Below are 11,753 nucleotides of genomic sequence, written 5' to 3'. Positions count from 1 at the left end.
TCAGCCCCACGGTTCCCAGAGCCTGCCTGCCATGTGCCGGACTGCATGGCCTTGCCAGGTCCTTGACAAATGCTCAGTGATTCCCAGCTTAGAAACCTGCATGCCTACGCCACCACCCCCCCCTTTAAAGAAGCGTTTTATTTATGGAGAAGAGCAAATACACGTGAAAAGGCTGCATCTTGTATAAGAAGCCCAGTCACCCTCCACCAGATCTGTTGCATCCACTCCTGATTTCAAAGCCCGCATTTCCAGCTTCGCTGCGCCGTGGCTTCGCTGTGGCACATGGCTTCTTTTGGTTGCAGCATGCAGGATCTTTAGTGGTGGCATGCGGGGTCTGGTTTCCTGACCCCAGGCCTCCAGCATCAGGAGCATGGAATCAGCCACTGGACCGCTAGGGCAATCCCTCTCCGTGATTCTGTTCTATTTCGTATTTGTGTTTTGCCGGAACTGTTTTAAGGAAATTGGTACTTAAGTGTATGTTTCTAACACATCAAGATTTTTGTTTTAAAAACACAGTGATGGTGTCATCACACCTAACAACAGCAATTCCGCCTCAGACATGCCCGTGCAGTTGGGAGGCCCCAGTGTCTGCTGGGCCCCTTCAGAGACACGAGCACTGATTGACCGGCAGTTTGGGGTGCGGTCACCCTCGTCCCCCGGCCTCATTTCTGGCCCTAGTGATGACCAGAAGGACCTGTTTAGCTTGGCGATGATTTGTTTCAATCAATCGCAGTCTTGCTTTTTGCTGCCCAGCTCATCTCATCTCTGGCCTGAGAACAGCCCCAGGCTGGCTGCTGTGTCCTCTGACATACCATCTGGTCTTCCCAGCCTTCTTGCTTCTGGGCACCGTGATGGTCCAGGCTCCTCCACCTCACTTCCTGTCTTAGACCCAGGCCACCGTTTGCTCTCGGGTGCCCCCGCCTTCCTTGGTTTTTACTGCCACTGAACTTCAAGCACAGGAGGCTTCCCCTCTTCCATAATCAGAGTCACTTCTTTAGAGCAGATTCTTAGAACTGGAGGGGCTGGGCAAAGGTGTGAGCCAACAAGCTCATCTTCTGTCACTGCCGGCATCCTTCAAACCTCTGCGGCCCAGCCCAGCCTGCACCGTTCCTCTTCCCGGCATCCTAACTCCTGGCTCCCATCTGCAGCCACCCACCCCTCCCACATTTCTCCAGCTTCTCTCCACTCTGCATCACAAAAGATCTGGGTGCTGGAAATGATAGGCGGACAGGCAGATGGACCAACTGTGTTTCTGCAGGTCTCTGGGTCCTGGCCACAGCTGGTGGACCTGGGGTCTTTGCTTGGGTCATCTGTGTGGCTGGAAAGCCCGGCCCTTCCTTTTCCTTGGGGAAAGCCTCCAGGTTGGACTGGAGTCTCGTCCCCACCTCCCACTGTGCCGCCCGGTGACGACCTGGCGCTGCTTCGGCCCTCACCCCCACTTCACACCGTACAGACACCCAGCGCACCCTGGGTACCAGCCGGGGGCCACACCAGTTGCCTGGTAGCCCATGGCCAGCTCTGTCCCAGAAGTCACAGGCCCAGACCCTGTAAACGGCCTCTGCTGAACTGCAGTCAGGGTATGGGGTCACAGGGAGCCCATTTCCCCAAGGGCAAAAGCGAGTCCTTTGTCGGCACTGTGCACTCAGCCAAGCCCCAGTCCTTGAGCCCCTGCCCTCCCCACTGCCCTGCCATCTGCCTGGGCTCCCAGGTAGGCAGTCACCTGCACAGATGCCCCGTGGGGACCAGGCCACGCGGGAGCAGAGGACCCTGGGAAAGACGGACCATGCCCGCACGTGTGTGCGTGTGACCTTGGCCCAGCCCAAGCCCCACTGGAAACAGCAGCTGTCCCCTGGCCCCAGGTACGCCACTTGGAGTGCGGCCAGCCTGGAGGAAGGATCAATGCCAGGAGGAGGGGAAGGATCCCTCCGCAGGTGGCTCTGGGCTGGCTCCAGCCCCATAAATACCTGCAGGCCCCGAGGGCAGGTGTCACAGAGGCAGCCGCACACCATGGGGCGCTGGGAGCTAGCCGTCTTGGGCCTCGCCTGCTGCTTGGCAGTCGCGAGTGGGGCGAAGGTAAGCGAGAGACCAGCTGAGGGGTCAGCCATGGGAGGGAGCCCCCTCTCACCTTCGCTAAGCCAGACCTGGAACCTGGGGACAGGGACCAGCAGGGGGAAGACAGAGAGTCACTGGCAGAACCAGACCACCATTGTTAACAGCATGGACGCCTCAGGCTGCCAAATACAGAGTATCTAATTCAACGGGAATTTCACACAAACCACGAGTCAATTTTGGTGTATGTTTCACCCAATGGTTAGGACATACACTTAAAAATATACGTATCATTGTTTATTTGAAATTCAAGTGTAACTGGGCAACCTTGCTGAGTCAACCACCTGACCCACAACCCGCCTCTGGCTCTGTTGTCTCTCTGGAGACATCAGTGTGGTCCCCCTTTCCCAGAAGGGGTGACGGGGCCCCAGAGCAGACGAGCGATTTGCCCAACATCACACAGCCACTGTAGCCGAGCAGGAATCTGGAATCCACGTTAGTCCAACCCTGGAGTCCAGTTCCTGGGGTAACCTCCATCTCCTGCTCCTCCAGCACCTGCTTGCTACAGCTTCTCTGCCCAGACACAAGTCAGGAGGTCCAGCCAAACGTCCTGGGGCAGCCAACCCTGCGCACCCTCACTGACCTCTTGCGGGTATGAGCACCCAGGCAGGGAGACCTTTCCAGGACAGAGCCAATAGCCACATGCAGATGGTGTGGGTGCTCCGGCAGGGCTCCGGTCGAGGGCCCAAGCGCCCCCCAGGCTGGTCCTTCCACCCCTCAGCCTGCTCTTCAGACCCCTGCTGCCCAGAGCTTCAGGCCTGGTCCTGGGTGCCCTTTGCCACCCTCCTTCTTCTGGGGGCTTCTTTCCTGGGGGCTGAGGGGGCCCGGGTTTCCTCTGTGCTGTTCCAGCAGCCAGCGACACCCTCCCCACACTGCCACCGTGGCCAGGGGCCCCACGCCCTGTCCACCACGAGGGGCCTTCAGGCCGGTCTCAGTCACACAAAGCTGTCAACCCCGAGCCCCCCAGTGCCCTCTCCCAGCAGCCAGGGAGGCTGTTCAGGAAGAAACGCCTGGAGCGTGGAGGGATGGGAGAGACAGGGGCCCAGCTCCCAGGGCATCTGGCAGGGCTGGCTCCCGGCTTCTTCCTCTGAAGTTCCAGCCTGGCCTGGAACTTTGATCCCCCTGCCCCAGCGAGGCAGGGGGACCCTCCCAGCCCAGACTTAGATCAGAGGGCGGCTGGGATCTGGGCAGGCCTGGGATGTGGGGCTGGCCCACTCTAACTCCCCTGGAACCTAGCTCAGGAGAGATCCAGAAAGCCCGGACCTGCTTTCCCCCCAGATCAGCGGGGCAAAGCTCTGGGAGAGAAGGGCCCAGCTGGCGCCAGCTCAGTGGGAGTTCTGGCAACCTTGGGTGAGCAGGGGTCTGTCCTGGCTTGGAGCACAGGGGTTGTGAGGATTTGAGGGGACTCAGTCAAGGGGGAGATGGGGGGAGGAGGAAGAAGGGCCTGCTGATCAGGGAGCTCACTGCTGGGCGTGAACAATTCGGCATCCCTCAGGCGCCAACCACTGCCAGCAGCTGGGCAAGCCAACAGGTCACGAGGGGGATAGTGTTGTCACCCATCTTACAGGCAGGTAAACTGAGGCTCAAGGTCACGGGAAGCCATGATGAGAAGCCAAACCTCCACCCTACCTGTCCCAGCCTTCTTGGAATGCTTCCCTGAGTGCAGACACATGGCTTGAACCAGCCCCCTCTGAGATTCAGGGAGCAGGACACCCTGGGGGTACGGGTGGGGTGGGATGGGGATTGAACCAGCTCCTCCGGTGATATGAGCAGGTGGCAGGGGTCTCAGTCCCAGATGCAGGTGGGCCCTTCCTTGGAGCTGTCTCGGGGGAACCTCTGGGAACCCGGAGCCTGCAGGGGGGCTCTCCTCCTCCGGGGGCCCACCAGCCAGAGCCCCCCTGAACTCTCCCCTCCCTGCCCAGCTGGGCTCCGTGTACACCGAAGGTGGCTTCGTGGAGGGCGTCAACAAGAAGCTGAGCCTCTTTGGAGACTCTGTCGACATCTTCAAGGGCATCCCCTTCGCCGCCGCCCCCAAGGCCCTGGAGAAGCCCGAGCGACACCCCGGCTGGCAAGGTGGGAGCAGGTGAGGATGGGCCAGGTCCCGAGGCTGGGGAGCCCACCCTCACGCCAGCTCTTCCGGCCGCCCACAGGGATCCTGAAGGCCAAAAACTTCAAGAAACGGTGCCTGCAGGCCACGCTCACCCAGGACAGCACCTACGGAAATGAGGACTGCCTCTACCTCAACATCTGGGTCCCCCAGGGTGGGAAGGAAGGTCTGTTTTCCCCCCTACGCCCTCCAGCTCCCCAAACAGCCAGAGGCCTGGCTCTGGCCCCTGGGTTGTGTCTGGGGGCTCCAGAGCTGAACTTCCTGACATCAGCACAGATCGGATGGGGTGGGGGGGATGGGCAGGACATGGGAGGGGTGTGGGCCTGTCGGAGGGGTGTATCTGGCATCACGGAGCCTGCTCCCCTCCCCCTCAGTCTCCCACGACCTGCCCGTCATGATCTGGATCTACGGAGGTGCCTTCCTCATGGGGTCCAGCCAGGGGGCCAACTTTCTCAGCAACTACCTCTACGACGGGGAGGAGATCGCCACGCGGGGCAACGTCATCGTGGTCACTTTCAACTACCGCGTTGGGCCCCTGGGCTTTCTCAGCACTGGGGACTCCAACCTGCCAGGTCTGCCGGGGGCACCAGGCGGGGGGAGCCAGTGTGCCGGGCCCCTGAGCGTCCCTCATCCCCAGATAGCTCCCTACAGCCCCCCAGAAAGGGTCCAGCCTCCCATCTGCTAAGTGAGACACAGGAGCCGCTTGGCAGCTGAAGCGAAAGAGAAGAGGCTGCCAGCCAGCTGGCCAGACCCCAAGAGACGTGGGGGTGGGAGCCACTGAGAGACACAGGAGCTGGCACACCCAGGCGGCACCTCGGGGCGGGGCGGGGAAGGACACAGAAGTCCCTGGACAGACAGGAGGGACTCTGGCCAGGAGAGAGCTGAGCCCAGGGCCTCCAGCTCCCCTTCCCCCAGCCTGAGATGCCCCTCCCCCAGCACCCGCCCACCCAGCCTCCCGGGGACACACCACGCACCACCCTGGGGCTGGACAGGGTCTCCACGCCGTCAGGGACAATCTCATCCCACTCACATGGACTGTGTGCCTAATGTGGGCCAAGCCCCCTGAGGAAGCCCCCTCACCCCGCCCACAGGTAACTATGGCCTTTGGGATCAGCACATGGCTATTGCCTGGGTGAAGAGGAATATTGAGGCCTTCGGAGGAGACCCCAACAACATCACCATCTTTGGGGAGTCGGCCGGAGGTGCCAGCGTCTCTCTGCAGGTCTGGGGGCCCCTAAAGGGGTTGCTCAGAGGAGTGGGAGGCAGTCAATGGTGATGGGGAGAAGCAAGGCTGACAGGCGCTGCCGTGGGGGTGTCTCTGGCCGAGCCCTGCAGACAGGCGGGCTCAGGGGATGACTGGACCTCTCTGTATTGCAGACCCTCTCTCCCTACAACAAGGGCCTCATCAAGCGAGCCATCAGCCAGAGTGGCGTGGGTCTGTGCCCATGGGCCATCCAGGAGGATCCCCTCTTCTGGGCTAAAAGGGTAAGGGGGGGCTCTGAGGGGCGGGGCCTCCCTACTTTTTACTCTCTTCTGGACCCTGTGTCTGACACCCTGAGCACTGCCTCTCTGTCCCCAACCCCCAGATTGCAGAGAAGGTGGGCTGCCCTGTGGACGACACCAGCAAGATGGCTGGGTGTCTGAAGATCACCGACCCCCGTGCCTTGACGCTGGCCTATAAGCTGCCCCTGGGAAGCACGGAATGTGAGTAGGGGGCTGGGGACCCGGGGGCTCCCCACTGGGCGCTGGATCTCATCCTGGCTCTGTCACCAGCTCACTGGCATCCCCGGGCAGCTCGTTGCCACCCCTGCCCTGGCAGCCCTCTGTGGCCACAGCTGGAAGTGGGGGAGGCGTCTTACCTCTTGTCTTCAGTGGGTCATGACGCCTTGGAGAACAGTTTGGCCCCATCCCCAATCACGCACACATAGGAGATCATTCGTACATGATTTTCAGCAGATTTATGGACCCCAGATCAAGAAAGCCTCTGCACAGAGATAAGCATTCATTCTTTCCTCCGCTCATGAGTTCAGCAAACATCTCCTGAGCACCTGCTGCAGCGTTCCCTTCTAGCTCTGCTGCTCTGCATCCCAGGAAGGCCAAGGGGGCCCAGGGGCAGAATCCTGCAGGTGTCAGTTCCATCAGCGCAGGAAGCTATCATTCTCCCTCCCTCCTTCTTCTAAGGCAAAGTGCAATGCAAACGCCATCGTTTGCATCTGGACCTAATGTGAAGTAAATCATAAGTGCTACGTAAGCATCTTGGCCCAAGACGCAGACCAACTTCATATCTGAGAGTTCCGCATCTGGGGAGTCGAGCAACTGCAGATAGAAAACATTAAAAAAAAAAAATTCCAGGAAGTTCCAAAAAGCAAAATTTGAATTGGCTTCCCGCCCTCCCCGCAACCCCCTGCCCACCCCCCACCCCACTGCAGGGCTTCCCTGATAGCTCAGTAAAGAATCCGCCTGCAATGCAGGAGATCCTGCTTTGATTCCTGGGTCAGGAAGACCTGATGGAGGAGGGATAGACTACCCACTCCAGCATTCTTGGGCTTCCCTGGTGGCTCAGCTGGTAAAGAATCTGCCCGTGATGTGGGAGCCCTGGGTTCGATCCCTGGGTTGGGCAGATCCGCTGGAGAAGGGAACGGCTACCCACTCCAGTATTCTGGCCTGGAGAATTCCATGGACTGTATAGTCCATGGGGTTGCAAAGGGTCAGACACGCAGAGTCGTACACAACTGAGAGACTTTCACTTTCACTACCCTAGCTGCTAAGCTGCTAAGTCACTTCAGTCCTGTCCAACTCTGTGCGACCCCATAGATGGCAGCCCACCAGGCTCCCCCATCCCTGGGATTCTCCAGGCAAGAACACTGGAGTGGGTTGCCATTTCCTTCTCCAATGCAGGAAAATGAAAAGTGAAAGTGAAGTCACTTAGTCATGCCCGACCCTCAGTGACCCCATGGACTGCAGCCTTCCAGGCTCCTCCGTCCATGGGATTTCCCAGGCAAGAGTACTGGGGTGGGGTGCCATACCCTTCTCCATCACTATGCTAGAATGCCCTGTAACTATTTACATAATGTTTGCATAGCATTTACAATTATTTACATAGCATTTATTTTGCACTAGGTATTAAAAGTCATCTAGAAATGATTTAAAGTATATGGGAGGATGGGGGTTTCCCAGGTAGCTCACTGGTAAAGAATCTGTGTGCCAATGCAGGAGACAGGTTCAATCCCTGGGTTGGGAAGATCCCCTGGAGAAGGAAATAGCAACCCACTCCAGTATTCCTGCCTGGAGAATCCCATGGACAGAGGAGCCACACACGCATATGTATATGGGGAGATGTCGGTAGGTTGTATGCAAATAGTGCACCATTTTATATAAGAGATTTGAGCACTTGGATGTTGGTGTCCTGGTAGCAACAGTCACGGATTTGCAGAAATGTGACTGTGTTTTGTTTTGAGCTGAATTGGAGGGGAAATGGGACAGGCCTAATGGGGGCAGGGCATACGGTCCTTTGGGGCCAGTTCAGGGGTCTCACACCATTTCTGGCTGACACACTGGAATCCGCCAAAGAGGTGGGTTCCAGTGCCCCCCAACAGAGAGGGGGCACCTCTTTCTCCAACGGTCCCCTCCGGGATTTCTAGACTTTGCTCCTTCTTGATTTAAGAGAGCAAGAGAACAGGGACCAAAAAACAAAAAGAGAGAGAGAACAGGGAGAGGGCATCAGGTTGCAGACAGGGAGCAGGTCTGGCGCCTGGACCAGTTCTTCTCGTCCTGGGTGATTTTGCGCCCAGGGAATGCGTGGCAGAGCCTGCAGGCGGTTCTAGTGGTTGCAGTCGGGGACGGGGCACCACTGGAGTCTAGTGGGTCGAGGTCAGGGAGGCTGCTAACACTATACACTGTGCAGGATGGCGCCCCCACGACATAGAATGAAGGGATCAGAAATTCAATAATGCTGAAGCCGAGGAACCTTGCTCTCCATCAAAGGAGGTGCAGCTCCTTGGTGGCCTCAGGATGGAGTCAGCTCCTGCCCCGGAGGTCTGGGGGAGGCGCAGGTGGGTACCATAAGGTTTGAGAACATGCTGCTGTTTGCCCCCAGACCCCAAGCTGCACTATCTGTCCTTTGTCCCCGTCATCGATGGAGACTTCATCCCTGATGACCCCGTCAACCTGTACGCCAACGCTGCGGACATCGACTACATAGCTGGCACCAACGACATGGACGGCCACCTCTTTGTCGGGCTGGATGTGCCAGCCATCAACAGCAACAAACGGGACGTCACGGAGTAAGCTGGGGAAGTGGAGGGGGTGCGGAGGGGGTGGCATCAGCCAAATGAGGAAGTCGGCGCCATGACGGCGGTGAGGGGTTGTCCGTGACCGTCTGTTGCTTCGGTGTTACTGGTGCTCGGTTGTTGGCCACGTCTGACTCTTTGCAACCCCATGGACTGCTGCGCGCCAGGCTTCCCTGTCCTTCACCATCTCCCAGAGCTTGCTCAAACGCATGTCCATCGTGTCGGTGATGCCATCCAATCATCTCATCCTCTGTCGCTGCCTTCTCCTCCTGCTCTCGATCTTTCCCAGCATCAGGGTCTTTTCCAGTGAGTCGGCTCTTCACCTCAGGGGGCCAAAGTACTGGAGCTTCAGCTTCAGCATCAGTCCTTCCAGTGAATATTCAGGGTTGATTTCCTGACTGGTTTGATCTTGCAGTCACAGGGCGGCAGATACCCTCCTGTGGGCAGGGGGTGGAGGGTCCAGTGCCCGTTTTGGTGTCTGCAGGGAAGACTTCTATAAGCTGGTCAGCGGGCTTACTGTCACCAAGGGGCTCAGAGGTGCCAATGCCACGTACGAGGTGTACACCGAGCCCTGGGCCCAGGACTCATCCCAGGAGACCAGGAAGAAGACCATGGTGGACCTGGAAACCGATATCCTCTTCCTGATCCCCACGAAGATCGCCGTGGCCCAGCACAAGAGCCATGCCAAGTGAGGAGGGCGGGCGGGGGCGGCCCACCAGGGATCCCAAACACCTTCCCAGTGAGGCCTTGAGGCAGGCAGCTCCCAGGAGTCCAGGAGGCCCGGGAAAGCCAGGCTCAGTTCCCACCTGTGTCTGCGCTGTCTGCCAGGCCTGACGGACCTTGAGAGGGCCCGTCCTCCCAGCCTCAGCTCAGGGGCTTTACTGAACCCTCCTGTGACTCCCGGCCCAGGCCAGGCCTGCACACTCTCCCACACCCCTCGGCCCTCCCCATCAGAAAGTCCTTGAGTTGGCCTTCTATCCGCAAGCTGTCTGGAAGGCGGCACCACTGGGTGATATTCTCTGCAGCGGGTTTCAAATTTGACAACTTTCAGAACAAGCCTGCAGCCAATTTTAAACCTTCCATGTGATAATAGCCAACGAAAATGAAAAATAAGCGAGGGATGCTTAAAACGTAGGAAGATAAAATTTCACCTAGAACCCAGGTGGCAGAGTGGTAAAGAATCTCCCTGCCAATACAGGAGACACAGGTTCGATCCCTGGGTCGGGAAGATCCCCGGGAGGAGAGAATGGCAACCCTCTCCAGCATTCTTGCCTGCAGAATCCCCATGGACAGAGGAGTCCGTGGGGTCACAGAGTCAGACATGACTGAGCACACACGCAGAAATCTAGGATGAAAATTCGGCAATAAATTTGGTTGGAGCTTCCTGTCAGTCGAGGCCAAAAGGAAATGACTGAGGATGCATACTACCTTGTCCCATCAAATCAAGAATACAGATTCATGTGCAGAGAAAAACAATTTCTCTTGATACTGAATTATGAAGGAAGATGCGTCTATACCATTGGTGGAGGCCAAGTGTAAATGCACTTGAAATTGTAGAATCCATGAAGTCAAAAATTTGGCCACAGTTTCCTTCTCCTGGGTGAAAAGATCCAGATCCTTCCTGAGTCTTTTTTTTTTTTTTAATGTATTTATTTTGAACTTGCTGCATAGTTTGTGGGATTCAGTTCCCCAACCAGGTATTGAACCTGTGCCCTTTGTAGTGAAAGCACTGATTCCCAACCACTGGGCTGCCAGGGAATTCCCCTTCCTGAGTCTTGTGGGAATTGCCCAGACCCTTACCTACTCCCCCATGGCCTTCCCCTGGGGCCCATCTCTGGGGTGGGCAGCCTCAGGTGGGCACCCTGCCAACCTGGGCGGTCATCCCTCCCTCCTCAGGAGCGCCAACACCTACACCTACCTGTTCTCCCAACCGTCTCGGATGCCCCTTTACCCCAAGTGGATGGGGGCTGACCACGCCGATGATCTCCAGTATGTCTTTGGGAAGCCCTTCGCCACCCCCCTGGGCTACCGGGCCCAAGACAGGACTGTCTCCAAGGCCATGATTGCCTACTGGACCAACTTTGCCAGAACTGGGTAAGACACGGGTGGGGACGGCCTCTGTCCACATCACCCTGCAGGCTGGGGGTTCAGTCCCTATTCCCTTAAACACTTACCCTCCCTGAGCCCGAGCACTCCGTGTGAGGCCAAGGGCTCCCGGCTGGGCCCTAGGATGTTCATGTGCCCAACCAGTGCCTGGGAGTCGTGGAAGTGCCTAAGGGGCAGAGGGTGGAAGACTGCTCAGGTGAGCAGGGGATGGGGGTCTCCAGCCTCCTGTGAGCCCCCTGGCCCCACCTAGCCATTCAGCCTTTTTTCTCACTCTGCAGGGACCCTAACACGGGCCACTCAACAGTGCCCACAAACTGGGATCCCTACACCCTGGAAGACGGTAACTACCTGGAAATCAACAAGCAGATGGATAGCAACTCAATGAAGCTGCACCTGAGGACCAACTACCTGCAGTTCTGGACCCAGACCTACCAGGCACTGCCCACGGTGACCGGCGAGGGGGCCAGCTCGGTGCCCCCCGCGGACAACTCTGAGGCCAGCCCCGTGTCCCCTGCGGACAACTCTGAGGCCACCACCGAACCCTCTGCGGGTGACTCTGAGGTGGCTCAGATGCCTGTCGTCATTGGCTTCTAATGTCCTTGGCCTCCAGGGGCCACAGGAGACCCCAGGACCCACCTTCCCTCCCAAGTGCCTCCTGAATAAAGCCTCAACCATCTCTCTCTGGGGTCTCTTTTTGCTCCCAAGACCCAGCTGGAGGAAAAAGGGGTCTTCAGTTATCACGAGCCCCAGGCGCCCGGCCCAAGGTGTTTCCCTCCATCCTAGCCACTCATCAAGCCCAGGAAGCCAACAGGACCATCCTCTTTAAAGAGGAGGAAACAGGTCCATAGAAGTGAAGTGTCAGGCTAGGACTGGGACTCAGGTGTGGACCGCTCCCATGAAAGGCCGTCGTCTTCCAGGTGCTGGGCTCTGCTACCGAGGGTGGGCAGGGCCGCAGCCAAGAGAAAAACTGGGTTCTGCAGGGGGCGGCCGCCTCTGGACCCTGGGAGCCCAGCCACGCCCAGGTCCTCTGTTCTAACTACAGTCTGGGGGAGAGAATCGGATTCTGCCTCCAGGCGGCTCCATGCCCACGAGGACAGAGCATCGCACTGGAAGGACAGGAGCAAAGGTTGCAAGAGGAGCGC

General features: G+C 58.2%; 1 protein-coding gene across 1 annotated transcript; it reads left to right on the top strand.

Annotated features, from left to right (window-relative positions):
- The first annotated feature begins 1,605 nt into the window (after positions 1 to 1,605).
- CEL (carboxyl ester lipase) lies at positions 1,606 to 11,271 on the top strand. The gene is made up of 11 exons (XM_004005572.5): positions 1,606 to 2,073; positions 4,032 to 4,182; positions 4,260 to 4,382; positions 4,591 to 4,788; positions 5,308 to 5,438; positions 5,594 to 5,701; positions 5,803 to 5,920; positions 8,313 to 8,499; positions 8,990 to 9,193; positions 10,402 to 10,599; positions 10,890 to 11,271. Exons 1-11 carry the CDS (start codon positions 1,729 to 1,731, stop codon positions 11,203 to 11,205), a joined length of 2,079 nt encoding a protein of 692 aa, XP_004005621.5. The 5' UTR covers positions 1,606 to 1,728; the 3' UTR covers positions 11,206 to 11,271.
- Positions 11,272 to 11,753: the final 482 nt, after the last annotated feature.

The sequence above is a fragment of the Ovis aries genome, chromosome 3 (assembly GCF_016772045.2).
Source record: "Ovis aries strain OAR_USU_Benz2616 breed Rambouillet chromosome 3, ARS-UI_Ramb_v3.0, whole genome shotgun sequence".
Lineage (NCBI taxonomy): Eukaryota > Metazoa > Chordata > Mammalia > Artiodactyla > Bovidae > Ovis > Ovis aries.
Note: the sequence above shows the minus strand (reverse complement) of the source record. Positions and strands in the feature narration are given on the sequence as shown.